At 39.8% G+C, this 27777-nt stretch overlaps 1 protein-coding gene across 8 annotated transcripts in view; it reads left to right on the top strand.

The window, feature by feature from the left end:
* SATB1 (SATB homeobox 1) overlaps nt 1-27777 on the top strand; it is a 93451-nt gene that overhangs the window by 56170 nt on the left and 9504 nt on the right. For all 8 annotated transcript variants that reach the window (XM_050708954.1, XM_050708953.1, XM_050708950.1 and 5 more), the window contains 2 exons: nt 1780-1992; nt 10304-10459. In XM_050708954.1, coding sequence (XP_050564911.1) covers nt 1780-1992; nt 10304-10459 — 369 coding nt within the window. The remainder of the gene's footprint in view (nt 1-1779; nt 1993-10303; nt 10460-27777) is intronic.

Genomic DNA, 27777 nt, shown 5'->3' with positions numbered 1-27777 from the left:
TTATTATTATTTTTTTAAGTTTACCTCCAAATTATCTTTCAGACTCAATGCTGGAAGGACGGTTTGTGTTTTCCATGCCATTTCCCTCCTGTGTGTGCAGACCCATATGGAGCCATGAGGACCACGTGGCCCCAACATAGTGATTAGCACCTCTGTCCTCATTGCCCCGGGAGGCAGAGAGGTGATGGGGCAAACACAGAGCTCAGAGCCACACTGGTGGGTGCTGACCTGCCTGAGCACAGCTGCCTGGGAGCGGTAGCTTTGCAGCAGTATCTCCATACGGGGCTTTTGCCTGATAAAAAAGGATATTTTGGGATAGGAGACAACTGCCATAGGTGGTTTCATAGGTGTGAGCATCAGACTCATCATCAGGAGCTGATACTTCAGCCGTAGCTTTCTGTGAATGGCCATCTACGGTCAGAATCATCTCTCTTAGCTTTTTTATTACTCCCTTCTTACACCTCCACCCTTCACACCTCGATTACCCCCAAATAATTTAAATGTTCTTTAGGAAAAGGAACATTGGGTTGTGTTCTTTAATGTCACGTCAATGTTCCCTTTTTACACTGGCATTAGAAGTCTCTCATGCCAAGCCTCTCCTTGTCCCTGCATGGCAACAACATGTATTTTCAAAAGAAGTTCGTGTTTGCTTTTGCAAAAATTACAGTTTTCTTACTGCAGGTTTTGTAACTTCAAGACAGCACTGACGTATTTAAAAGGAGAATTTGGCAGGGGGGAGACTTCAAGAACCTGTTGACGTTAAACTTCTAGTTGCACTCACAGGTTCATAAATATTTCATCTTTTAGAGTAATTAGGTGTCCCAGACCGCCAGACCTGCTCCATTGCGGAGAACCGAGATGAAGTGATTACGCAGGGAACCTGGCGTGGTCTGTATGAGCCGGCGGCATGCTATCATCTACAGCCTGCCATTCCCAGCTCACTGCTGCCTATGCCCTCTATGCTGGCTTTCTTTCACTCCCCAATGCTTGCTTTTGTGTGTCGTTGTTGGGCTCTAAAAGTTGTCAAAGGACAGCAACAGTAAATGGACTTAGGAAGTGGGACCTGCACAGCAGGTGCTCAAATAAACAGCCCAGGCAATGGACGGGGTGAGGATTAGGATAGTCTGGTGAGGGGATGAGGGTGGTGGGAGGAGGAGAGGGGCACACTTCTCTCCTTTCAGTGGCCAACAGTCAGTTTTTGACACCTGTTGTTAAACTCTGATATAAAACTCTCTTATCTAAGTATTGACTTATTAAAAATTTAGACCTGAGTCAGTGAAGCCTGCAGGACCATTACGAGTTTATCATCTCAGATTAGCTGTGGAATATCACTTCCTTTCAAAGAGCTGTTTAAAGTGCTAGAAATGTGGAAAGCCAATTTCTTTAGGTTTGCTGTGTGCTTTGTCTGGGAAGCCTGAGAACAGCACAGCATCATGCCTCTGGACTATGTGTGTTTCACTTACTCTTAACTTCTTGTGATTGTCTGGCGACTGTGAAAGATTTCATGGCAAGTTAAGCCAGTAAAAGGAAGGAGACCTATTAGGCAGATTCAGTTTGCGTTGTATGTAAAACAGATGCTTAATAAAATTAAGAGCACAATTGAGGCTCTCTTCTCTGCTACCTAAATTGCCATTAATATATTCCTGTGTGGAGTGGATAGTACATTTGGCCACTCTTGTTCCAAGCCCAGTGGAAGGAGATCTGATGAGTAACGGCTGTGCAAAGGATGTTTTCACCAGGCTAACTGTCCAGCATTTTTTTTCCTCCCCCTCCCTACAGGGCTTGCTCTCAGAAATCCTCCGAAAGGAAGAGGATCCCAAGACTGCCTCGCAGTCCTTGCTGGTAAACCTTCGGGCTATGCAGAACTTCTTGCAGCTGCCAGAAGCCGAACGAGATCGAATTTACCAGGACGAAAGGGAAAGGAGCTTGAACGCAGCCTCTGCCATGGGCCCCGCACCTCTCATAAGCACACCACCTAGCCGGCCTCCACAAGTAAACTGCTCTCTCTGTCTTTTGGATTTGCTTGTTGTGCTTTCTCCATATCCCACCGGGTGATGCCTTTCTTCAGGACTAGAAAGCTTTTGCTGTTGAATTCTTTAAACGCTCGCAGAGTCATTATTTGCAGTGCATGTCACAAATTAAATTTAAGGAATGTAATGGATGATAGTAGCAGTTCATTACTAGCTATTTTCTAGTTTTAAGATAAACTCTATCCATTATGGCCTCCACAGAGTTTTTTGCTCTTTCTATTGAGACATGAGCTTTATTTGGTCCAGGAACATGCTGGTTTTCTGTTGTTGTCTTTATTTTTTCCTGTAATTCTCAGGTATTGTTTTAATGATAGAGTTTTAAATAGGGATTTTGAAGGATTTGGGCCACTAAACTGAGTGGGAATGAAGAGCAGAAGTATGAGCACGTTGTATTGCCTTAAAAAATATCTTCCAGAAAACAAACAGGTAAAGCTAAAGGTCTGGGGGGAGAAGACTCCCTCCTAAAATGCTGGGGGCACCATCACCAGTTTGGGCTTGGTAACAAAACAGCCTTGCTCTATTCATTGCTGTAAAAGACTGGGATATGTTCTTTAAAGCTTAGTTTAGTTCATGTTCAAATGAAACTCCTATTGATTTCCATAACATCTGGTGGGACTATTTCTTTAATTCTCCCCAAATGAAAAAGTCTGATAGACTGGTATCCAGAAATTCAACGGTGCAGTTCTTGTGTCTGTAAAGGAAATTCTTGATGCTGGTTTTAGGGTGCATGTGAAATAAAAGTGTGAGCTATAGGAATGCATGTGATTTCCATAAAGACGAAATGAAGCTGGGAAAGAAACACTCCAAAAAATTCTGTACCTTTTCTGAAATACTCTGCATTGCTGTGGCTCAGGGCTGTACCTTTACAAGGACAAACCAAACTGATCTACAGATAGGTGGAAATCATGCTGTCCTAGATTCACTATGCAAAGCAAGGCTTTGGGACTGTGAAAATTTTGTGACGGTTGAATGTATAAACTCGGGGCAGTTTTTTAACTAAAAACAGGCTCAAGCCAAGTGCCTAGGACTATATTCTGTACCTTTTCTGAATGCTACAAATTTCTGCAGATTATTTTTCAAATATTCCTGTAGCTAATGGATGCTAAGGACCACACAAAAGTAATGAATAACGAGAACATAGGAAAAGGGAGGACAGAAGATCTCTTCTGACCTGCTACAAGTACTTTTCACAAGAAGAAGAAAAAGAGGAAAAAAAAAAAAAACAACACCAGAAAGAACACACTGTACTAATGGTCTAATTTTGCTATCATTGACTGAGTTTAGTCTGTGAAATCCACTATAGATACTCTCCAAGATAAAGGAAGAGAGTCTATTTACATAGTAATGCTTTAGTGGGAAATAGTTAAGTATAGATAACTCTGTTTAAAACAACATTTAAGTTTGGTTTAATATCTGTACCTGCTCCCACAGCCCAGGTAATTCAGAGCAAAGGCTAACCCTCCTTCTTAACTTATCTCTTTCTGCCAAGGTAATGTCTCACTCTGTCTCAAGTGGTCTTGGGCAATTTCACAGCTAAAGAACAGAGTTAATTACAGGACCTTCCAGAAGGACTACCTCTGACTCGACATCCTTGTATTGGTTTTAATTCACACTTTAAACTGAATAAATTTTCAGCCAGAAAGGGAGACTTAGGGTTGGTTATAAGTTTACTGGCAAAACATACTCTTAGTCCACTTTTTTCTTTTTTTTTTTTCTTTTTGGTGTTGGTGTTGGGAAGATCTATGTCTCTATTGTGTATTTGTTTACATTTGCATTTCTTTTTCCTGAGACTCCAGAGTATTGTTAACCTAATCACGACAGTTAAAAGTAGAAACAGCATATGGTTTTGTTTGGATCCTTTTTAAAAGGAAAACAGGTTAACAAGGAATCCTTACAGACTAATACTTGAGTTCTGTAGAACAAAACAAGCATTTTTCTAGTTATTGTTCTTTGTCATTCAACAAAATATATAAGCACTTTATCTATTGGATGGATCAGGGATATAGATACCTCCAAGTCAGGATGCTGCAGAACTGTTTTAATTTGTTGCCAGAATTATCTGCCTATAAACACATGTAGCACTTGCCAGCTGCTAGTAGGTGTTCTGAGCCCTAAGTTTGAAAATTGAAATGTCCATATTAGTAATGTAAGTACAACACTTAATGCTAGAAATAATAATGAAATTATTCTAGTAATTGCCCTAGCAAATATAATTTTACAAATTGTACCAGAAACAAACAATAGTCAGGATTCTGCAAAATTATTAATGCAAGCTACTGCTCTGATTGCTGTCCCTCCACGCCCCAAGAAAAATGCCCACAGTTTTTTGAATATTTGACACTAAAGAACTAAAACTACTAACATCCTTATTACTAAAATTGTTATAAGCAGTTATTTAACATTCACTGTGTAGGAATAGAGCATAATATTTTTCTAGTTTAGCTGTGAACTTCTTGGATAAGTATTGAAAGACAAAACAGACCATTTATCCTGACAACAGAATTTAGGCAAGAGCCAACATATTTAATGTTAAATCTTTAGACCAGTGTAACATTTGAAACAATTAAACTATGAAACCATGAAAAATGGGAGCTAATATGCCACACATGAAGGTTTATTTTGCAATTGCAAGTTATCAGTTTCGGAAGGATGTGAAAATAAACATCCTGAAAAGGATCTATTTTGCATTTTTGTGTTGCCAACTGGTGGCCAGACAGTAGAGCAGACTTAACCGTTTAGCATCTGGGCTTGTTCAGTGTGAATTTTGCATACTATTACATGCAAAAACAGAAAGCGTGACCTTGGAGGTCTGATAGGATAGTAGGAACTCACCAAGCACAAACCCCAGCGCCTGAGTTAGAAGAAACTGCATTGAATTTCTCATTTTTACAGCATTCTTACTAGTTGTTACTTGAGCTAATGTATCTGGATTGTTTCCAGTTCTTTTTTGAAATCCTTTAAGAAGCTCTTTGTCCCCTTTACTTTTCCCTTTCTCTCTGACTTAAGAGAAAAAAAGCAAAATTTTACTTTTACTTTTTTTTTACTTTTTAATTTATTGAAATCATTAGCCTCTAATGCCTGAGCTTTCAGAAACATGTTTAGCCTTCTAAGCTGGTCAAGTTTTAAAAGTCTGCTGCCATCTTTCACTCTGGTGGGCTAAGCACAAAGAGACAGGGTACACAAGAATTTTCCCTTGGATGTTGTTCACCTTGCCACCTCCTGGGGCAGAAGCCTGTCTGTCAGGCTCTTTCCTGGGGCAGTGGAATGTATAAATATTAGCTTCTCCATCAGGTAGATACTGCATGGAGAGCTAGTTCAACATTTCCAACGTAGAAGGGATTAAAAAAACATCTTTTTTTTTTCTTTTACTCATTTCTTTCTCCCTCCCCATGACCTTCAGCTTGCAGATCACCCCACACTGGTTCCTTTTCAGTATTTCTAAGTCAAGCTTCGAGAATGGGTTAATGTCCACACGCATTGCATGGGAATGGGAGGGTGTAGGGATACTTCAGGGGATGCTGAGTGTCAAATTGGGTTCAGGGTAGATGGAGTTCCCCATGGAGTTGCTAGGGATGGCCTTTCCCTCTCATCAGGATAGTTCAGGGGCCATGGAGAAAGAGTGCCTCCTCCTCAGTACAACTTGTAAAGGATGGAGACCGGTGACCAACTTACAGATTTTCTTCTGCAGTATATTCTAGTTAAAGCTTGTTAGCCATCCTGCAGTTATGAACAGTTCTTTCTCAGAACAAGTAATCTCTAATTTCTGAAGAGCTGAGGAAGAAGTCCTCTCCCCACCCATATTCACCACCAAAAAAAAAAAAGTGCTAACTCTAGGGACCCATCATCAGTCTGTATAAAAACAGAGTACATGTGAAGTCAAGAGTAGAGTATAATTTTAGCAGACGATTGTTTTAAGAAATATCCACAAATTTTACATGGTTCTAGGTACTCAATGTAGAAAAAACTTTCATTTTCATAAACGTTATCCTGGCCTCCCTGTGACTACAAATAGGGTTCCTTCATGATAAGCAATTTCAGCTTGGATCCCAGAGATAGGATGTCACTTTTGACTGATCGTGAGGAGGACACGGCTTTGCTGGTGTTTGAGGACCAGTGAACCTCCATTTCAAGGAACTTCACATAATGACAGCTCCCTCGAAACTTCACAGTGGAGACCTGGAGTTTAAACACACAAATGTCACAACCAGCAAAGTTTTTTATTTTGCTGCAAGAATTTAAAATTTAGGTTGGTAGCCCTTGTGCCAAGTTGCAATTTAATGAAATTCATAGTGAACCAAATAATAAATGCAGTCCTCTCCTTCCCCCGTGAAAACCACCATGGAGGAGAGTTAATGGAAACACTGACACTTAACTATAACTGCACTTCCAGGCGCCAGTGTAATAATGGAGTAGTAAACCTTGTCCTGATAAAAGCTGTTCTGAAAGCAACAGCATTTATTGTACCTCCTCTGCTATTTGCAGAGTAGAACTGAAAAGTAGTTTGTTTTGCCTGGAATGAACTACTTTATGAATTTTAATGTACGATGTAATATTAAAAGCTAAACCAGGATTAAAGAAGATTTTTGTTCCCAAGCTAAAACAGTACTTATGAGAATGCGTTATAAAAGATTTTTTTGTTTCAGTTTTGGTGAGGAAGAAATGAACATCCATATTTGTGGAAACCTCTTCAGATTGGTTATTTCTTCTACAATAGCCTCTACTTTGTTTAGGGAAAAAAAAAAATGAATCCAGAATTTCTTGCTACTCTAATTGGCCTTATTTGATGATAAGATATGTACCTAGGCAGGCCAGGAGGGGATAGATGTGTTATTTTTTGTCCAAGTGTTTTTAAACAACTAAATTGATTGGTGATAGGAAGATGGCCAAATGAGTTTCTGATTCTCAGGATGTTACATTTATAAAATAACGCTCCCTTGTTCTGTATTTGCAAAACTTGGTTACTGTCAAAAAAAAAAAAAATTATCTGTGATTTCGTTTCTAAACAGAAAATGTGGCTATATGTGTGGGTGGGGTGAGAGGTTGTGTTTAAGTGTGGATGAGATGGGACATTATGTTTTGTTTTGTTTTTCTGTCCAAAATGAATACTGTTTTCACCTCCTTTCTCAAGTCCTGAGGTTGCACTGTTGAGGGCTTTTTTTGTTGTTTGTTGTTTCTTTTTTTCTTTTTTTCTTTTTTTTTTCTTGTTTTGAGGAGGAGGGTGTTTTTCAACCCAGCTTCAAACAGCCTCTAGCTTGAACTCGATTCTAAATTCAACACAGCAGGCTAGATGCTTGCTATGTATAAATTATGAAACACTTTTATGTATGGATATTCTCCAAGAGGTTAATTAGCATTATTGCATGGAATTCATCAGACCAGAGCAGACCAATGGTCCATCTAGTCCAGCCATAGTCTATACCTGATCTTTAAAGAGAAATTGTTAAGAAGCAGGGGAAGAATTTTTATACTTGGCCAGTGATGTAAATTGGAGAGGGAGAGGATATGGCTGTGAAGTACAACTCTTGATAATCCCCAAGCCCACTATTTTATAACTTTAAGACTTTCATTCTCCTGAAGATTTGTGGGCTAATAGGGCATTTTGATGAAGGTATTAGTGTTTTCTGTTGTTCATTTCCTAATTCAAGATCAGCAGAAGGCAACAGGGCAGTATGAGTCTTTTTTTTTTTAACTTCAGAAACATTAGATGCCATTGAGTTTATTGTCTTCTATAAAGATAGATGTGATTTAACAACTAGAATGAGAGTTTTCAGTAATTTCTGAGTTAAATGCATATCCATACTAAATTGAACGTGGAAAAGTATGGACCAAGACACATGATTTAAATCATCTCCAATGTGGTGTGTGAATTCGGTTCTTTGATGACCTGGCTGTTCACTCCACAGCTCAGTTCAGTAGTCTGTGAAGTACTGCTATGACATGAAGCTGTCTTTTGAAGCTGAGTAGCAATCAAAAAGTCAGCATGCTTACAAAAAAGAGACATTTTGATCAGGATCACAAGAGCAAAGCATTTCCTTCCCAAAAGATGCCACGGAATTGTATATCCTAGCAGAGTATCTTCATCATCTCTTCTTCCCCAGAGAACCCTCCAAGATTAGTTACAAGTTAGAAGTATTTCTTTTGGAAGGAGTGAAATAACTTTGTCAGAATTTAAATCTCTGGTCCAAGACGATGTGTTGACAAAGCCATCACATTTTAGTTTTCTAAGGTAGCTTAGCCTGATTTTTACATGTGCAGAGTGAGGGCTGTCTCCAGTAGTAAATTTAATGTCCCCATTGTTCATCAGTTATCTTATAGCGAGTCATTTCCATTTAAAGGTTATAAAATTTCCACTGATTTTGTATTTTTCAAATTATATCACTGCATGGTGTTCAGGAGATGCACCTGCTCTTGTGGCCCCACGCTAGTCTGCTCAGTGTGAGGCATGTGTTTTCCCACCCTGCAATGTGAATAAGAGGAGGTTCATGGTGCTGCTCCTCATGCTGCTCACTGCCTGGTGCCAGGAACGTTTCTGAGCGGCCCTTGGCCCAGGCTTGACCATCCTCTACTTTAGTATCACCCATTAAATGTCACACTGCAGAAAAGGAAACACCTCACTGTCCTGGTCACTGCTGCAAGGTACTGGTTGTTTTCAGATGGAAAAAAGCGATGTGATAAACTGTATGATGAGTTCTGGGATTTTTTTTTTCTATTTCCCTTTTGATTTAGGATTCCTGTCTTCAGACACTAGAAAGACTAATGCCTGCCAGTAGGAGGCAGGTGGAAGCATGTGCCTTGTCCTTGCTGAGGTTTTGCCATTTGCTGCAAATGATGAGGTGTTAGCACAGCACTGGAAATGCCTGATAGATAAATAAGGCTCAGCAGAAGTGGCATGCGCTCCCAGTTTCTGGGCTAGATTATTTTATCTTAAAAGTACCACAGAGGATAGTTAGGCTAAATTGAGCATGACATTTCTAGGAAAAAATGGACTGATGATTTGCCTAAGTATTTCCCTCACCCAAACCCTATCCTTCTCATATTGGGAGACCTGTGACATGAAAGCTCATATAAAAGTGAGATTAGAAGATGAATTGTCATGCTCTAATGATTTCCCTTTGAACTCCAAGGGACTTAAGAGCACAGGAAGATGCTGACTTGCTCTGGATTAAACTGATAGTGAAACTGGTTTTAGACACATCCTTGAGAGTAGGCTGAATCACCCTCTGGAATTGCCTGTCTCTGTCCATTAACTTAGAGGTAGCCTGAATGACTAACTTAAGACGAGACAGCTAACTTCTGAATGGCGAAATTAATTCATTTCCCAACAACTTCAGTGTGAACCAGTTTGAACTGAAATCTAAAGGTTTGATTTTGTGTCATCACCTTGAGGGTTCTTGGCAGAAATACAGTCTTTCCTCTGAAGGTCCTTAAATCTTAGGCAATCACTGCAAGAGGAGATCCTAAAGAAAGATGCTGTCCTTAACTGTTGACAATATTGTAGGGATATTCTGAGGTGTTTCTCAGTGTACTTGCTAATTTTTTGTACCTTTCAACTGATACTGCACAAACTGCAGATGCACCTAACATAAAAGAGGCAATATCATAGTCATTTTGCCTCGTTTTCGTGTTATTTTCTTTAAACTGGATTGCAAGAATACATACTTGAAAATGCATATTTGACGTATGTAAGCGAAATAAAACCAGCATTAATAGTTTTAAGAAAGGCCTATCTTGATTTCACGAGTGAGATTAAAATATGCATTAATCTAAATTGTTGCTTTCTTAAAAACAGCTTAAGAATTAAACTGATCAGACAATATGTTAAAAAGTTAAATCTAAAGCAACGAATTTTCTACATCACAATTCTTTTGAGTGTACTGGACATAAGGCATTTTTCTGTTCTTTATTTCATTCGAAATACTTTTATGCTACTGTTAAATTTTTTTACTTAAATTGTGTGGGGCAAAGAAATCTTGTAAGGATTCACAAGTCTCTACAAGATTGACAGATTTCCACCTAATTTGTTTTATGGTATGGAAATTCACAGTGGTCAGCTAAGAGTAACTCATATTTCAGATGCATTCACCTGTTACAATATGCTGAATTTTCTTGTTTCCCAGTTGCCTGAACTATGGATAACTTATAATGTTAAGTTACCGAAAAGCTGAAAGAATATAAGAGCAGTACTGAATAAAAGGAATAAAATGGAAAGGGAGAGAATGAGAGGAAAATAATTTTTTCATAATGAAAAATGTCTCATAACATATATTTTCTAGGTCAAAACTGCTACTATCGCTACAGAGAGGAATGGAAAAACAGAAAATAATTCCATGAACATTAATGCTTCCATTTATGATGAGATTCAGCAGGAAATGAAGAGAGCTAAGGTGTCTCAGGCACTGTTTGCAAAGGTGGCAGCAACCAAAAGCCAGGTAAAGTTACTGGGGCGCAACGGCCTCTCTTTTTTCCCCATCTGGTTTTGACCTGCTTCTGTGTAAATTATAGTGGCTGGACGTGGGTTAGCATGACAGCACAGTGCCACAATTTGGAGTTCATGGTTGAGTTCAAAGGTAACGTCTGGGTACTGTTTATTCACTGTCCCGTGCAGCTCAGCAAGTGCTGGTTTCATAAATACATAGTTGGTATGGATGAGGCAAAAACGGTGTGCAAGCTATCTGTAGTGGTGCTGAAGTAGGCTTTGGTGTTTTGTTAATTACATGGGCTGTAACAAGGAACACCGGGGTTCTGATTTTTGTTAAAATGATGAGTCAGAAACGGGGTTTGGTGAGGCTGTGCATTGAAGGTGGGGCAGAATTGTCCATGTCCAGAAAAAAAAAAAAAAAGGAAAAAAGAAAGAAAGAAAAGAAAAACACGTGATCATACAAGGTACATCTGAAAAAGCATGTCTTTGTGGCTGCTTGGTTACTTGCACTCGGGCTTACAGTCATATTGCATATTCAGTTTTAAGCCTCTGTTATGTGGTTTTCTATGCTGTTTTCTTCAACTGAAGAATTTCTGTTAAGTTTAGTGGCAAGAGAGTGAAATCAGTGAGCACTTGTTGGTTGTGATTACCATAAGTGACATGTCTTCTGAGAAAGATCACTGGAGTATGCAAAAGCATTGATGTAAGTGAGAATGTACTCAAAAAGCAACTCAAGGAAAAACATGTAGAAAAATGGAAACGAATAGAAACACAGTTATACCAACACTTGAAGGAAATGGTAAAGGCACCACTTCTTGCAACATTAAATCTTCACGTCAGATTAAATGTTAAGTCCAGTTAGTCACTTTTCCTTTACTTTTCTAAAACTCACTCTTAGAAAAACACATCCTCTTCCAGAGAAAGCTGGCAGCTATCAGTTAGACCGGTGTTTCCTGGGCCTTCAGCATTTCGGTGTTGATTTTCTTTTTAAATTTATTTGACTTTTGACTTCTATGGTGTTCGCATTTTGGAGTTTACTGCATTTTGTTGTACAGAAAGGACGTTGTCGCTTAAGTTATATGCTGTAAGGAGTATTTAAAGGGATATTTTGGAAATGTTATATCAAAATGATTAAACTCAAGCTGTGGACTGTAAAAATTATAGCTTTATAGGCCACATGCCTGCCTACCCTTCAATCACTGTCAAAGTGATAATTTCTACAATAATATGTTTCTTTTATTGTGGGATTCTAAACGCCAAGTGCTGTTTAAACATTAAACTGAATTGTTTATGTTAGTGCTGTACTCAGTGTGTCATACATCAGGCCACTATAATCTCCCATGGAATGTAAAAATTCTGTCATGAATCATGGCTTGTATATCAGAAATTACTGTAATTTTGATTGGAAATTACAGGGCTCTTGAAATGTTTCTAATTATGATAGAATGTTACAGCAGCTCCCAACCTGTGTGCTCCTCAGATGTCTTTATTTACATGTCAAGACCAGGGGCTAGAGAGCTGTCCGTTTTCTACACCTTCCCCATCCCTTTGCAGTTCTCCACAAAACTAAGGTATGAATCTGATCTACTGGTCCACGTCATTTTGATCTGAGTTTATCTGTCATAGAGTATTTATTTAAGGATGTAATCTTAAAATTTCTAGGCAGGACAGCTCTTCCAATTGTGATTTTAAAAGAGACAGGTAATCCCTTTTCAAATCAGCACAGGAAAGACAAAGGCTTCCAAAGGATGAAGGGCATTCTTTTTAGAGTATTAGTATAAAATTTCGATTCTTGTGCAGATTGTGCGTAAGACTGTACAAAACAAACAATAGAAAATGCTTAGTTCTTTTCCCTTTCATTGTGGAAATTATGCCTTTATTTTCAGAGGTTGTGTTTTCTCCTGGATTTAAGCAAGCTAATGTTATTTATGTTTTTATTAAGGAAGTTCTCAAGACCGTACTTAGCCAAAGTGCCATTTGTAGTAGAAACCTGCCTCACAGAAATAACTTCATAGGTAACTGGATGCATTTTGCCTCCTCTAACCAGTTCAGTACTAGTCCGCCAATCAATATATTTTTTTAAATATGTAACAAAGCCATGTATAGTAAAGGAGATATCAGTCATGTAAAAAAATCTTCATTGGAGCTTGTCAGTAGTACAGAGAAATATTTCTTGGGGCAAAGAAGTCTGTCTTGCATGAACCAGAGACTTGTTCAAACATATTCTTTAAGAGGCTCTTACATAGTTCTTTTTTTTTTTTTTCGTTTGGTGATATTGGTTTCTCACTCAGGACTGGAAAACCTGGGGTAATCAATTCCAGTTAAAATTAAAAGTCTGGAGAACACACAGTAGAAAATGATGTGCTGGTTAAAAATGTTTTTTTTTTAAAACCTCACCAAAATTGAATATTCTTCTCCTATTTAAAAACTTGATTAACTGCTGAGTGTAAAGTCTGCAGTTTTGGTATAAAACAGTGTGCGACCTAAAGCGGTGACCCCATGGACAAAGATAGTTGTTTGCTGGAGGGCTTTTTTCTTTTTATTTTTTTTTTTTTTTTAAAAAAAAAAAAGGAAAGAAAAGAAAATGGTTTGTGTCAACATTAGATTGGGCCTCTAACTAAGCAGCCAGCATCTGCAAGGTGGCTGGGCTTGCCCGAGTCAGGAGACTGCAGATAATGTTCTGCTGACTAGAGCACTTTGAACAGAAGAGCTGTTAAATGATGCACTACAGAAGTTTCTATTTAGGTAGCGCCGAGGTAAAAATCGAGAGCATCCTCCCTTGTGCTGTGTTAGCGCCTTTGGCAGCAGTTACCTGCTTCACTGAGGACCACACGTGGTCCTGATGCTCGATGGACCCGGCGGGCGCAGGGGCTGGGTGCAGCAGAGGTCGTAGCGCAGGGCAAGGGAAGGATGACGACAGCAGGAAGAGATTGCAGTGATACCAGTGAGATCTAGTGCTCTGCCCTAGGTGAGTGGTGATTTGCATACTTGCAGTTTCACGGCGCGCTTCGCTGGCGACTCACTCAAAAACTGCTGGTTGACTTCTCTGAAGAAACGGATTTGAATGAGTTTGGGGTTGTAGCTAGGAGATTCCTCCCAGTGTTGAATTATTTTCCCATGTAGGGATATACACAATTTGTGTATTTCAGAAAATCCTGTGTATTTAAGGATCAATATATTATCTGCAAAATAAATTCAAATTCTGTTAAATTCAAAATATATACTTTATATATACTTAATATACATAATGTATATGTAATAAATTTATTATATATACCTAATATATACTTTAAAAGTTACGATGATCATACTAAAGAATTCAGGAAAATATCATAATTAAAAATGCTTGGATACATAATATATTTGGGGGGATTTAGAATTGTAATCAGCAAAACACCTAATGTCAGTATTTAAAGTCTTACATCTTTATTGCATTTGGCCTGCATAATAGGCCTACAATTTTTTTTGTCAGGTTGTGTTGAAAAGAGAGCGTTAGAAAAACGCATACAAATAAAAGACAGAAATATTTACAAAGTGCTTTGTCTCTGCTCCCAGGGTTGTTTTTTTTTTGTGGAAGAAGGGCAGTACTAACAACATTATTTGCTAAAATTTAATCAGCACACCTGAATAAGTCAAAATGAAAAGAATCCACACACATAACATTTTGTGTGGTATGCATTACTTTTACAATTTAATCATATTGGGGTTTTATTAAATTTATTACCTAACAGTCTGATTCAAATAATTCTGAGAGCACATTCTTAATTTCGTTACTTCAAATTAAAAAAAAAAAAGTTGATTTGTGTAATGATCATTAAGGCATCATGGTTCAGTAACTGTGCATTGGTTACAATGTTTTCATGTGGGAGCTAGGGATGAGGGATTTTTTTGATGGTGACAGATGCTGAAATCTAATTTTATTCCATAAAAACAAACAAGGAAACAAACAAACAAAAAAAAAACCTAAAAGCCCCGAGAGATAAGGGAAGTAGAGACTTGTAGTGCTCCTATATTTTTCTGTATTTTGAGAAGTTATGTCTATGTCTTATTCTGAAAAGCTATGGCCTGTACATGCTGGTATGAAATAGGGAAGAAAGCAAAACTTTGATGAAAATCAGTTTATGTTGCAAAAGCTGTCTTAAATTTAAGAAATTACAGTTTGCAAAACCTGAAGTGATACCAACTTCTGTATCTCTGAGAGTCCCGTGCACTATAATATAAAGCTGTTCACCTGCTTTATTATAACTAAGTAATTTTAGTTTATAGTACAGTAACTAGGTAAAATAGATACCCCACTGCAGCTCCAGTCTTGCAGGTTACTGTGCATGTTGCAGATAGGTGTCAGATGCCCTTCCTTCTCCCTGAATAAAAATGCCTGTATGTTGAAGCCTGTGGCTGCCGAGGCACTTGGCTCTTCCAGGATCACACTCTGATTTTAATGTTGGAGTAAAACAAATAAGAATTTAGCCAAACTTCCAGAAACATCACGTAATTAAAGAGGGTTTTGACCCGTTACTTCTGAGCTGTTGCACAGTGTTGCCTAATTTCCTGTCCCTCCGTCCCCGTCTTTCAATTCGGTTAGGCAGTTATCCTCTTTGAAATGAGTAGTTCTGCATGCAAACCATGGAGGTGCCATCAGTGGTTTAGACCGCGCTGTAGACTCCACCCTAAGCCATCACACAAGTATTTCATGCAGTGGTATTTTATCAGAAGTGTTCGACTTAGCCTTAGTATGCACCTGGAGTTTCCTCCTCTGGAGCTCTGCATGGGAAGGTGCATGGGGTAGGATTGAAAGAGCATCTCCCACTTGCAAGTAGATTGGAAGGAGTTAAATGGGAAGGGAATGCTAAACATTGGCACTAAAATTGCTTTTGGCATGCAAATACCATGCTTTTCCTGACATAAATATTTTCAGAATAGGCCATTAGAGTTCAGGTATATAAAACCCTGCTTTTACTGGAAATTTTAATGTTGTAGTAAACCCAGAGATTTATAGTGAAAAATTGATGTCTGTTATCTCACTTTTATCTTTTAACCAGCAGTTTTATAAATGCTATATCTTTGATCTGGCTTTTTCCATCTAGAGACTGAGCTATATACTCTAATAGGAAAGTCGTTTTTAAACAGCTTCCCACATTGAACAAGCACGGTATTGTGGATCTGGCACGAAGATGTAACATGCCATTACTGCAGATATATAACAATCTATTCAACTATTTTCCAAGGGGGGGGAAGAAACCTTTTTATCAGCAGGAGTAACCCTCTGGTAACAATGTGGCTTTAAGAGGGGCGGTGTCACAATTTATTTCCAAAGCTGTTTCCTCCCAGAGCTGCATCTCATGCTGTCCTGGGGCAGTCCAGCCTGGGGGCTTGGTCCTCCACCCCACTTCTCTGTGAAGTTGTCTCCTGCTTTGTCTCCCTCCGAGCAGCTGAGTCACTTCCTGTTTTTAAATCTTGGCTTAAAACCTCTTTTTTTCCCCCTCTCAGCTTACAATGGGCTCTCTGTGGAGTGGGGAGGGATGCTGCACAGGCAGCCACAAAATAGAAATAAAAACGTGCTCGGAGGTCTTTCGCCATCCATCGCTTCCACCTGGAGATAAACCCCTCGCCCTCGCGGAAAGGCGACATAGCAAGCGTTAGCAGCAGAAGCACACCATGCAACAGCCTCTCCCTTTATTTTTTTTCCACATCCCCCCCTTCACTCCCCGCGGGGATTGCTCTGGCAGTTGAAGACGTGCCATGAGCAGCAGGAGCTGGGATGGGATCGGGTGTCAGCAGGGACGGGAGAGGAAGAGTGTGAACCGAGAAGGCAAGATGGGCTCCTGTGCTTGATCAAGAATGGCCCCATAAAGCAGCGTGTCATTCAGTGAAACTGTGAAACTTGGCAGATAAAGCTGATTTGCTTCTTTCACAAAATATCGTATGGCAGAGGCAGTGTGTTCTGCCTCGCCCGGGTCGGATGCAAGGAGATTTTCAGGTTTCTATTTGCAGGAACAAAAGGAGTGCTTAGAGCACTCCAGGTCCTTCCTCTGCCCATGTCTTAATTTTGTTTACATTGTGTCTTCTCAGAAATAAAGATTAAAACCTTAGGAAATTTCCTTAGGATTTTTTTTTTTAATTCTTTCTCAGGCAATAGAAAAATGAGGTCCAGTTAGCCGGCTTATCGCTTACCCCAGGCAGAACCTGAGAAGGGCTGGCGGCAGTCCTGGCCATCCCTATTTTATGGGTATGACCTTGGTTAAGCAGGTTGTCTTCAGCAAGTCTTGGGTTCCCACTCGTAAAAAGTAGACAGCAACTTCTTGAATCAACAGCGATACGCTGAAGACTGTAAGCCTTAAAATCTCCGAGGCGGTTCATATCAGTGTGCAATTGCCCATGGAAATCTGTGTGGAGGGAAAAAAAAACATTAAAACCCTGATATAGTTGAAGCCAAAGAAAGGAAAAGGTTCAGCGTGGAAAATACTTCACTCGTAAGAGGACAATACTGACCACTTCAAGCCGCTCCTGGGGGCCGGGCAGCCCTTTCAGCACATACAGCAAAGGTTGGGTTTGTTGACACACGGATTGAAGAGCAAGAGCATGCTTCCCAAGCATGCTCTATACGTGGGGTCAAACAGCTCTTGCAAGAGGTTCCCAGCGAGGCAGGTTGAGGAGCTGGTAGCAGCTTCCAGAAGCGCTGCATATTTGAGCCCTAAGGAGAGATTTCCCAGAGGAATGCAGTGCACACCTGCCTGGCATTACTCGAGAGTTAATGCTTAATGCCTTCACGGTCTCATCCTGCAGCGCATCCCTTCGAGGCGCTAGGGTTGGGGCTGCTGAGTGCTGGGCAGGATGCGGCCCCATCTCACAGGTGGCCGGGAGCATCACTCACAGCTTTTGCTTGGGTGGTTTTGTCCGGTGGAAGGAGCACGGCGTGGGGGAGAAGCGAGGAGAGCTGCAAGTTTAAGTTGTCAAATGTACAAATGACAAAAGACAGCCAAGTAGGGAAAGCTTTTTACAAAATATAAAATTCTGTTAAGGAAGCAAGACGGCACAACATAAGGAATGTTTGGTACATGTTATTGCAACTGAAAAATCAGAGTATGGAATGAATTATAATGTAGCATAATCCATAATTTTACAGTTTTCATTTTGAATTATTTATCTTATTTGATTTTATTAAAGATAAAACCAGCTAACGATATCTTGAACATCTCTTCATGTCTTAACGGCAAATGAAAGATGTCCTTATTATAGCTTCCCAATTTAAAAAATTTTATTTGTACCATTTCTGTATAATTCCCTTTTCTTTTTAAAGCACATTTCAGACATGCATTGTGTACACACGATTCCATAACCCATCAGGCTTCAGTGTTGCCTCAGTACCTCTGATTCAGTAAATCAGATCATAGGCAGCATGCTGTCATATAATAAGGTGTCTGATCCTTATTACCAGTTTGTTGATGCACAGACTCCTTCAAATTGACCATTGCAACACATGGTTTCCCCTGAAACTAGCTGTGATAATTAGCGTGGCTCTAATGAGACAGAATGTCACTGATCTTGTGCTGAACTGTCGAGTATCGACGCTACGGATGGGAACTGTCAAAGCTTGCCATCTGTGACAGAGCTTGGCATATTCCATTTGCAAGGTAGAGCATGCTCAATAGACTGTTTTTAAACAAATGGTCCATTTCTTGATTAGGGCTCTGTGTTCTGCTACCGTGGAAGACTTTATATTAGAGTGAAACTTTTTTCTTTTTCCTTTTTTTTTTTTTCTTTCCTTTTTTTCCCCTTTTTTTGCTGGGGTAAGCTCATTAGGAAATGAAAACGTTACTAATTCTCAATCCGGTGCCTTCAATCCTTTTAACTGTGGCCTATCAGCTTTTTGGGGAGAGGCGGGGGCAGCCGATCATGTATTTGTTCTCCTTCCTTCCCTGGTTATCTTAAGGTGGTTATTATAAGGCTAGCACTTCTTCCGGGCTTTTACCTGATTTTGAAGCAGTGAGGAATATGGACAGTGTAGTTTTAAGAGACAGAAGAGCAAAAATTAAACCAAAGTCCTGGATCCCGCGAAGTGGGAGCACGTGCGGCTGGGATGAAAGCATCGAGCCTGTCGAGAGAGCAGGGCGGCCAGGCTCCCGAGAGCAGCCCTGCAACGCGCCCTGCGAGAAGTCCAGCGCTGCTTATCATTCCAAAATATGCTTTGTTGCTTTTTATTTCCTCCTTCCCTGGCAGACCACACAGGGCTTGTTCTGAAGAACATTTTCACTAATCTGATCAGGCAGCCAAATACGCCGGGAAAACTGCTTTAATGATCCCACTAATTACCTCAAGTCAATATGAACTGTATTATTAGACTGAGGGAAAATATTCCATTAGGTCTCCCCCTTGGGAGTTTCTCCGCTTTGTGATGTCACTGGAGCCTTCGCCCTCTCGCTTGTAATTAATTTTATTTACACACGCAGGCACGCACAAGGTCACACCTGCACAACCGGAGCTGGCCGGGGAGCGAGTGGCACTCAGGCTTAATCAGATCTGTCATAATTACCATTCTGCATGTTTCTGACACACGCTGTGAAATATTTCAATTTAACTGCCGCTACCAGCACAACCAGATGTAGTGTGAGTGTGGCTGCATTGGAAATATTATTCCTCAGGATAAACTCTCTCCTCCTCCTTTTTCCTCCCACCCCCTCTCCCTTTTACAGCTAATGTGGCACAGAAGCTGATGTATCCTGTAAATCTTGAATGCAGCGCTAGATTGATAACAGCAGATTAGACAGTTTAACCACAAACAGCTTGTTCATTTTTCACAAATGAAAACCACATGTGGTGTAACTAAAATTTCAGGCTCCTTTTTTTTTTTTTTCTCCTCTTTGGTTGTTGTTTCCTTTTGTGTGTGTGTGTGTTGAGGTCTGCCTTTCGCTGCAAAGGAGCGAAATAAAAGGGTAAACATATAGGGGGGGAGAGACATTGCTTTCTTTGGAGATTATTTCTCCATGACCTTTATTAAAAACCTTCCTTGCTTTGGCAAAGAAATCCGATATCACACGGGGGGGGGTGCCTCTCACTCTGAGACTTTCTAATCTCTATTTTATGCCCACTTATTAAAGAAGTCATCCTACTGTGCTGTTTTTCAAAATAACATGCCAACAAACACCTCGCTTTAAGAAGAGCTTCTAACCAAAAATGGAGCCTTTGCTGCCACCTGAATTTAGCAGAAATAAAATTTTCTGCCAAAGTTTTTCTCCATGAATTTTGTCCCTGTGCTATCTCATTCCTTTTCCTCCTCCTTTGGGGAGAAGATACTGGTTTTTAAAGAATTGTCAAAGTATTGAGAATTTTGGCAGAGGAAGAATTGATTTTTTTTTAATGAAAACGTTCCAGTATTACTTATGAAAATAGGTTATGATTGGGTTTTAAGAGTCAAAATGTTGTCTATAAATTGATATTTTTTTTAGAAATTCATTTTTTTTCAGTTCAGTTGTTCAGCTTGCCCCAGTTAAACAGCCTTCAGTACTTAGTAAGGCTTTTTAAATCCACATACTCTTTAGCAGATCACTGTTGGCTAGTTTTCTTACACAAAGAAAAAAATAAGCAGTTTTGATTGAAAGTTTTAATTAGAAGTGTCTAAAACATTTCTTACAGCAAGAAAAAAAATGTGTGTGTTGTGCAACTGAGCAGATTCCCCAAATTATGCTGCAGGTATTGTCAGGTGAGATGAGTGGTGCCACACAGCTGAGAGAAATTTCTCAAATCTAATCTGTAATAAGGCATCCAGGGGAGGCTTAAAAGAAGTGGCTTCAGTAAGCGAGCACTTTAGCCATTGCCACTGACTTGCGATGAGGTAGCAATATCGAAAGTGCATGAGACGTGCAAGGAAGACTCGGTGTTCAAAGCTGGTTGAAAAAAGCACACAGGGTAGTGTTTGAATGCCACAGATGGCCCAATTTGCAGAGGAAAATCTCACTACATGATAACCCCCCAGCTTGGTGCAGGCAGAGAAAATGCCCCAAGCTGTGCCCGCACAGCCCGGCCCCAGCGCTGAGCTGCAGCAAGGCAATGCAAGTGTGCTGCCAGCCACCCGTGCTTCATGGCACCACCACCTCTGGGACAGATCCCCGGGGTGCCTGCGGACCCTATGTGAGCAGGTAACCTCTGTAGGTGCAGCAGGAGCCATGGAGGTGCCATGGATGCTGATGCTTCCAAAATAAGTCCAGGGTGAGTCAAAGAGGAGGGGAGGAAGCGAGAAAGCTGAGCGTGAACTGTCAGGATGTTCGCAAGGGTCCAGAAATCCATCTCTCATTTCTTGCAAAACTATTTGAAAATAGCAGTGCAGTCTGGAAGCACTGGATTGCCAAGAGAAAGAAAGTGCAGCACCCTCTCCCACCTCCTTTGAGTCTTTTGTTTTCAATTTCTCTTTCCTAGGTAGAGGTGTTTCGTTTCCTGCACTCCAGATGCGTGAATCAGCTCCTCCTCAGGCAGCACCTGCTGTCTGCCTGACAAGAGGTGCTGTTTCTGGCAGGATGGATTTTCTTAATCTCTCTTCCTGCTTTCTATATCCTCACCTTCTGTTTTGCTTTCCTCTCATCACCTTCGCTAATTCCTCTAGCTACACCTCTCCTCTTAGCCTTTCATTGACATCTTCCCACCCCGTCTACACGCTCCCTATCGCCTTGTGCTCCATCTGCCCCTCTCTCCTGTCCCACTGCTGCTCCCTGCGTGTCAGAGCTGCGTGTAGGGCATTGTACCTGGTGTGCATCCCCACCCCTTCTCCATTGTCAATGCAGGTCACTGATATGTGGGGGCTTCTGAGGGCTCAGTATATTGTTTCTTTAACATGAAGCTAAGGCATTAAAAAGAAAAGAAAAAAAGAAACAAAGAAGAAAAGTCAGAGCAAGCTGTACAGGAATTAATGGCATACTGAAATGAAAACAAAGCTGCAGTGCCAGAGCTGAGGAAGAGGCTGAGGAGCCCTTGGTTCCCGGCACCGGGGGAAGCAGGGCACCAAGTAAACAGTGCAGGAAACAAAAGAGAGCAAAATGCGTAACTAAACAGGAAGCGGCAGGGTAAATTTCATCCTGAGAAACCGAGGGCTACAAAATATGCTGCTGCAAAGAATAAAGGCGTCTTCTGCAAACAAACATGCAGCAGCAGTCTGAGAAGCAATTTGCTAAAGGAGTGACCGATTAAAATTCAGGTGAAGGGTCGCTGGGCTAAGGAAGGGGTAAGGAATAGTAGATTTGTGACATTAAACTGGATAATTCAAAGCATTCAACACCTGAAAGAATGTTATAGGCTTGTTAGGTGCAAGGTGAGAAAGGAGACAATGTTTTGTTGCAGATAATTTTTAATTTCACTGCTTCTGATGATTTCTTATTGTGCCCGTTTTTCATTTTCCTCAAATTTAACCTCTAAGTCAAACTCCAAGGTTTTGGTTACAGATTAGCCCAAACTGCTGTCATGTAATGAAAAGACTAGGGCAAGCACACACCTTGCTAAGTTGGAAAAAAAAATCCAATTTGCAAATATTTATCTAATTCCCAATCTGCCAGATTATATCAGAATCCACGTTATTCCATGGTCATCTTACTTTTATTCCTGTGCAGCTGTCAAGTTCCCTTACAATACAGGATGGCATTTGAGAAACAAATGAAAAGAGTTTTCAGAACCTTTGTAAAGTAAAGGTGTTGGACTGAGGGGTCTGCAGCAGAATTCCCTCAAGTTTTGGGCCTCATGTGAACAAGCTTTGTACGAGTATCTGTTACCTCTGTGGGTGTGCTTAGATGACTAGTGTTACGGCAAGTGAGGGTATTTTGCTGAGCCAAGTGCTTAGCATCTCTAGTCTATGTAACATACATACTGATACAGGAACTTTCCACTGTTTATATAAAAATGATTATTAGAAGGAAAAAAAAATCTATGGAGGGCTTACAGGAGCTGCTTTTTATTTTTCCTTTGGGGCAGCCAGTTTGCTTCGCTTCTAAGAAATCATTTCCTATTCTTACATAGTATGAGGAGGGAGTCTTACTAAAGGATCAATCTTCCCCAGCCAGGGGAAGGGGCCAGGGCAGGCAGGAGGGTGCCTGCTCCCCTGGTGCCCGCTCGAGGGGCAGGAGCTGCTGCAGAGTCATGCTGCTCTTCCCAGCCCCTTCTGCTGCCTGCAAATGTTCCACTTGGCTGCCACTTTTCTTGGCTGGTGAAGAAACACCTAACACTAAGAGCTGCTCTCTTTCTAGGAGCTTTCCCTCGTGGCCACGGTTGTCCCCAGCATGAGGGCAAGCTACCTGAAAATGCCCTTTTGTGGGTTCTCAGCCACGGCCAGCCAGGGGAGAAAAAAACCCTCTCCAGCTTCCCCTTTTGGTTCAGCTTTCCTATTCTTGTAAATCGATGCCCCAAGCAACCATGCTGCAGTTTGGGGGATTTTAGCTTTCTGATGGCTTCGCTGCTTTTATTTTTCCATGGATGATATATGTGTTTCTGACGGCTTCTTTCTCATTCGCTTGGGAGGTTTCCGTCTTTCGCAAGTGTGAATTTTAAACTTTTTTTAAAATGCATGGAGGGCATTCTTAATTTTCCGATGTAATTAACAAAATGTGGAGGAAAGTTAGGGAAAAGTTTGGTTTTGGTTTCTTTAAGACCCCTTCACCTTTGGCACAATCAAAGAATTACGTGTTGTTCACCATGGAACCAGGACCTGCGGGATCCGGTTGAATCACAGGAGAAATGTTAAAAGAAATCTTCTCAGCCTATTTAAAAGTCTAATTCAAATACACAGGAAAGCATTTAGTTAGGCCGTAAAAATGCCTGAGATGTCTGAGAGCGTGTTTGAGCTGTGTGGGTTTTGGACTGATGTCACTTGTTGGAGCATCTTGTCAGCTGAGCTGAATTCACAGTTAAGTCCGAATATCTACAAGTCTATGATTCCTCAGCGTGAGGTGGATCTTCCTGTGATCCAAGATGAATTCTGGAAAGAAAAAGGCATATGACAAGAAGCCATGGATTTAAATTACTCCCTCTGGGAAATTATAATCTTTAAAAAAAAATAAATCTAATGACATGATGTACCCATGTACAAGTAATTGCAGAAGTGACACATTAGCCCTGTGGCCTTTTTACTAGAGGTCTTTCCCCCAAAGCAAATGTTAAATCTCCATGAGCAACATAATAATAAACATTTGCAGTTCACTTGTAAATTGATAGTACTGAAAAAGATTTTTAAAACTGCCAAGCTCTTTCTCTTAAAGACCCTTCTCTAACTAAGCTGTAGCTATAGCTGTCATATGAAAATTGATTGCACGTTTAAGAATAAATAAATGTAGGCTATTAAGGGTCGTGGTTGGATTTAGGGTTGTATTTACTTTCAGGGGAAGCATTGGCATTGCAGTGAAATCAGTAGTTCTCCCTACTTAAATGAAAGATAAAGGGCCATATATTACCAGTCACCCTCTGTGAAACCCACTGACCCATTTTATGTGCCTATGCAATAAAAAGTAATGTACCAGACTAAGACTGACTTATTTAATAATTAGCAGATATTTTTTCTTGTTTAGATTTTTTTTTAAAGTATGTTTTTTGTCCTGCGTATCTCGTGGTTACGATGCCAACTGAATCGTGTGTGTGAAAAAGGAAGGATATGGAGGAGAGGAAGGCAGAATAAAGCTTCACCCACTGTTTTTTGCATCTATTACTTTTTCCCTTCTTTTTACATATGAATGTAGTTGCATTTTATGTAAGATTTTCAAAGGAATGCATATTATGTTTTTGATTAGGGCTTGTGCCTATCATTGCTAGGCAATTGAAGGCAATACTGTAGAAAAGATACATTTAAACAAGGAAACGGAGAGGTGGAGGAGGCTGAGAGCAGAGAAACCAAGCCTGGGAGAAGCCCTTAATTTAGTTTATTAATTCCCTCTGTACTCGACTAAAAAGTAATGATATTTATGTTTTCAGCCAGTTTTAGAGTTAACGGGTTAGGAGCGTTCTGGTTTTTTCTTCCCAGGCGCTGGTGGTACGTCTCAAGTGTTCGCACCCGGGGACCGTGCATACCGATTTTGATACAGCTTCAGCCCTTAATCCGACAAGTTTTTCTGTAGCGCTGGCTCCCAGCCACGCACCAGGGCTCCGAGTAGAGAGAGGTCTGATACGACAGACTAGACTGCAGGAGCAGGGCAGCAGTTCCCTGGGTCGTTTTGTTTCTGTACTCATTTCATGCCTATCATTGAATTTTATAGGTTGCTTTAGCAAGTTTCCTTTTCCTTTTTTTTTTTTTGTGTGTGTGGTTTTTATTTGTTTGTTTGTTTTGTTTGGCTGTTTACAAGAGTAGAAATACATATTTAATTTGTAAGTGCTGCAGCTATACAGGGAAAAAAGGCAGAGGGAAGAAGAGACATCAGGGATCCTTTTCCCTTAAAATATCACCAAAAAAAAATGCAGTGAAATGCTGTCAGCACCACTGCTGGCAGCTTGGTCATTTTTTTTTCCCCAACCCAGGGAAGAGGTGTAGGTAACATGCAGACAGATGGTGCAGCTGAATAATAGGTTGGATAAGAAATTTAGCAGCGTAATCTGTTTCTTCAAAGGAAGTTTTTCCTGCTAGTGAAGTTTACCTTTCTTCTGAAAAGCCCTATGAGGTTGTGGGGTTTTCAGTTTGTTTGTTTTACTAAATCTCATCTATTACAATGGCAGATACAGATTTACTTAAAATTCACATCTGGCTTCCCCTTTCAATGTTCTAGTAATGAAAGCCAGTAGAACAGATAAACCAGAAATATCTGGAGATAAAGGACAGCTTCAGGTTTCAAACTTTCTCTGATTTAGTGGAATGCTAAAAAGCAGAGCCTGAAATTTAGGACTGATTAGTGTGAATAAAATAATAAAGCAAACATCCTTCTGGGAACATTTATTTTCACTTTACGCCACATCTCAAGAAGAGGCATTCATGTTCTAGCAGCTCTGCTCATCCTCTGGATCAGACTGAACACCAGCTTTTGCTTCTTGAATTACAGATACACAGTTTTGTGAGCAAAATAGGGAAATCCCAAGCTATTGAACATTGATGGCAGCTTTCAAAATTACTTGAAAGTATGTGCCTCACAGAAGTCAGTTCTTAAAAGTACTTGAAAATATAAGCTAAAATGAAAAGCTTTTCACTAACAAATGTGTTGTTCAGTATCAAAAACTACTGAGCCTGACAGATTATTAATTTTCCTTAAAATTTTATGAAGATATCCAGTGGCCATTCTTTTAACAGACTTCGGCTCTTCTGGGAAACATGTAGGTGTATTCAGCTTTGATAGGAGATAACCATGACAATTTATGTATTTTAGGAAAAATACAAACCTGCGTCAGAATAAATTCTCCTGCAGTCAGGGAATTCCTGAAGAATATTTAAGGCATAAAAGGAGCACTCTGATCATCTGGGCTTGTACCCATGTCTGAACCCACAGGTATTTCACCCAGAAAGAAGTCAAATTTCAGTAATCTCAGCCCAAAGATGAATTTTGAATTAAATGCTCTCTTCTTCCACTGCACTGGGGGTTGCCTGATGTAGTTTTCTGGATAATACAAATGTAATGCAAACTGCATTCCCACTGTGAACTAAAACAGAGTCCATTGCTACTTATTTGTTGGATTTGTTTTGTACTGAAGCAACATTAGTTTGTTTTGCTTCATGATGCCTTATACAGGAGCTTACGTATTCTGAACTCCCTGAATTTTCGATCCTGTTCAACACTGTGAGAAATCTCAGTTGAAGGGTTTAATGCGTTTTCCAATCAATGTGTAGGAAATTTGGCCTTATCAATTTAAATGCTGGTGATCCTTTCATTGCATTATGGAAGAATCTTCTCTAAGCAGAGATTATTCTTAAGAACTTCATAACATTTAAAGGTTAATATGTTAGGTAAAGAACAATATCTTAAGACAAACATTTTTATTACAGGACATGAAGGGATAGTTCTGATTAAATTACATGATTATTTGAATGGGAAGGAAGACAAAGTGCATCATTTCTTGCCCTCAACTTTAATGCCTTTAATCAAATAATGACCTTCTGGAAATAGTTAATTTTAAGCATTTGGAAAGATCAATACCACTTTGCCACCAAAAAATGGCCCAGATGATGAAATTTGATGTATTTAAAGTACCATTTCACCCTTTTAACCTAGTAAATAATTTAAAATGCTTTCAGTACTCCTATGCTGCCATAATGTATCTCATTGGAAGTATTATGACTTTTCCAAAAGCAACCTTTCTGTACAATGAGCAGCTTACAAGTTTAATACTGAAGCCTAAGACTATATGCACATATTGTAGTGGTGGTGTCGGCCTTTTTTCTTCTCTTTTATGTGTGGATTCGGTTTTGAAAAGAAATGGAAATATCTATGACGAACACAGCCATTTGGAACAAAAATGAGATTTGTAAAGCAAGTTGGACAGCTTTTGAAGGGAAAAAGTCAATATTTAAAGTTTAGTTCATGAGTTCTTTTCCTTTGTTTTGTCTATAAGCTTTTTTGTTAAAGGTGAAGGATTTGGGTTGCTCAGACAATTAAGAGCCCATTTTACCAAGTGTAATTTCATATCTGTGCTCTATAAACTGGAGTGCCTTCAGCATTGTAAATAAAAAAAATTGCCCTCTATTAGCATGTTTGTGGGCAGATTAAAAACAGTCTTCATTAGCATAAGTAACACTTACAGATTCTTTTAAAAGTAGAAAATTATTTGCTGAATGATAAATTGCTAGCTTTATAGTTAGTTGCTGAAAATGTGCTCATTCAAAATGCCTACTTTAGTTTAGTCTACAATACTCAATTTTTTTGAGTTCAAAGTACTGTTTAATGGATTATGTACTTAGTCTTTGTTCACAGTAGATGCTGAAATGCAATTCACACTTTTTGCTAAAATGTTTGTATCAAATACCTCCCTATTTAGACTGATTTCTTCTAACACTATGTATTTTTATTATGCTATATGCCCCAGAGACTGATACAAAATAATCTCTGGTATGCTATACCAAGGAAAAGCTGTTCACATCGTAGCACTGATACTGTAAAATGTTTTGCCTTCATGGATTCAAATTACAGCTCTTTTTAAAAATGTTTGATTCTTTGTTAGTTATTCTGAAAGAAATATTCATCATTTGGCAAATTATCATCACTATAGCAAATTCACCAAACAAAAGAATTCAGTTGCTCCACCTTGAAGCCCTTTCTTTCTGGACTTCTTTATTGCTGATTTGGATGGAAGCTTTGCCCAGAGAGCATCTTTCATGCTGGTAATGCTACCCTCTTTGATCTAGTTAGAATTGGTATTTACACCTTAAGTGTAGATTTCCATTATATTTTT

Source organism: Cygnus atratus, chromosome 2, assembly GCF_013377495.2.
Source record: "Cygnus atratus isolate AKBS03 ecotype Queensland, Australia chromosome 2, CAtr_DNAZoo_HiC_assembly, whole genome shotgun sequence".
Taxonomy (NCBI): Eukaryota; Metazoa; Chordata; class Aves; order Anseriformes; family Anatidae; genus Cygnus; species Cygnus atratus.
This window is presented reverse-complemented; position numbering and strand designations above follow the sequence as displayed.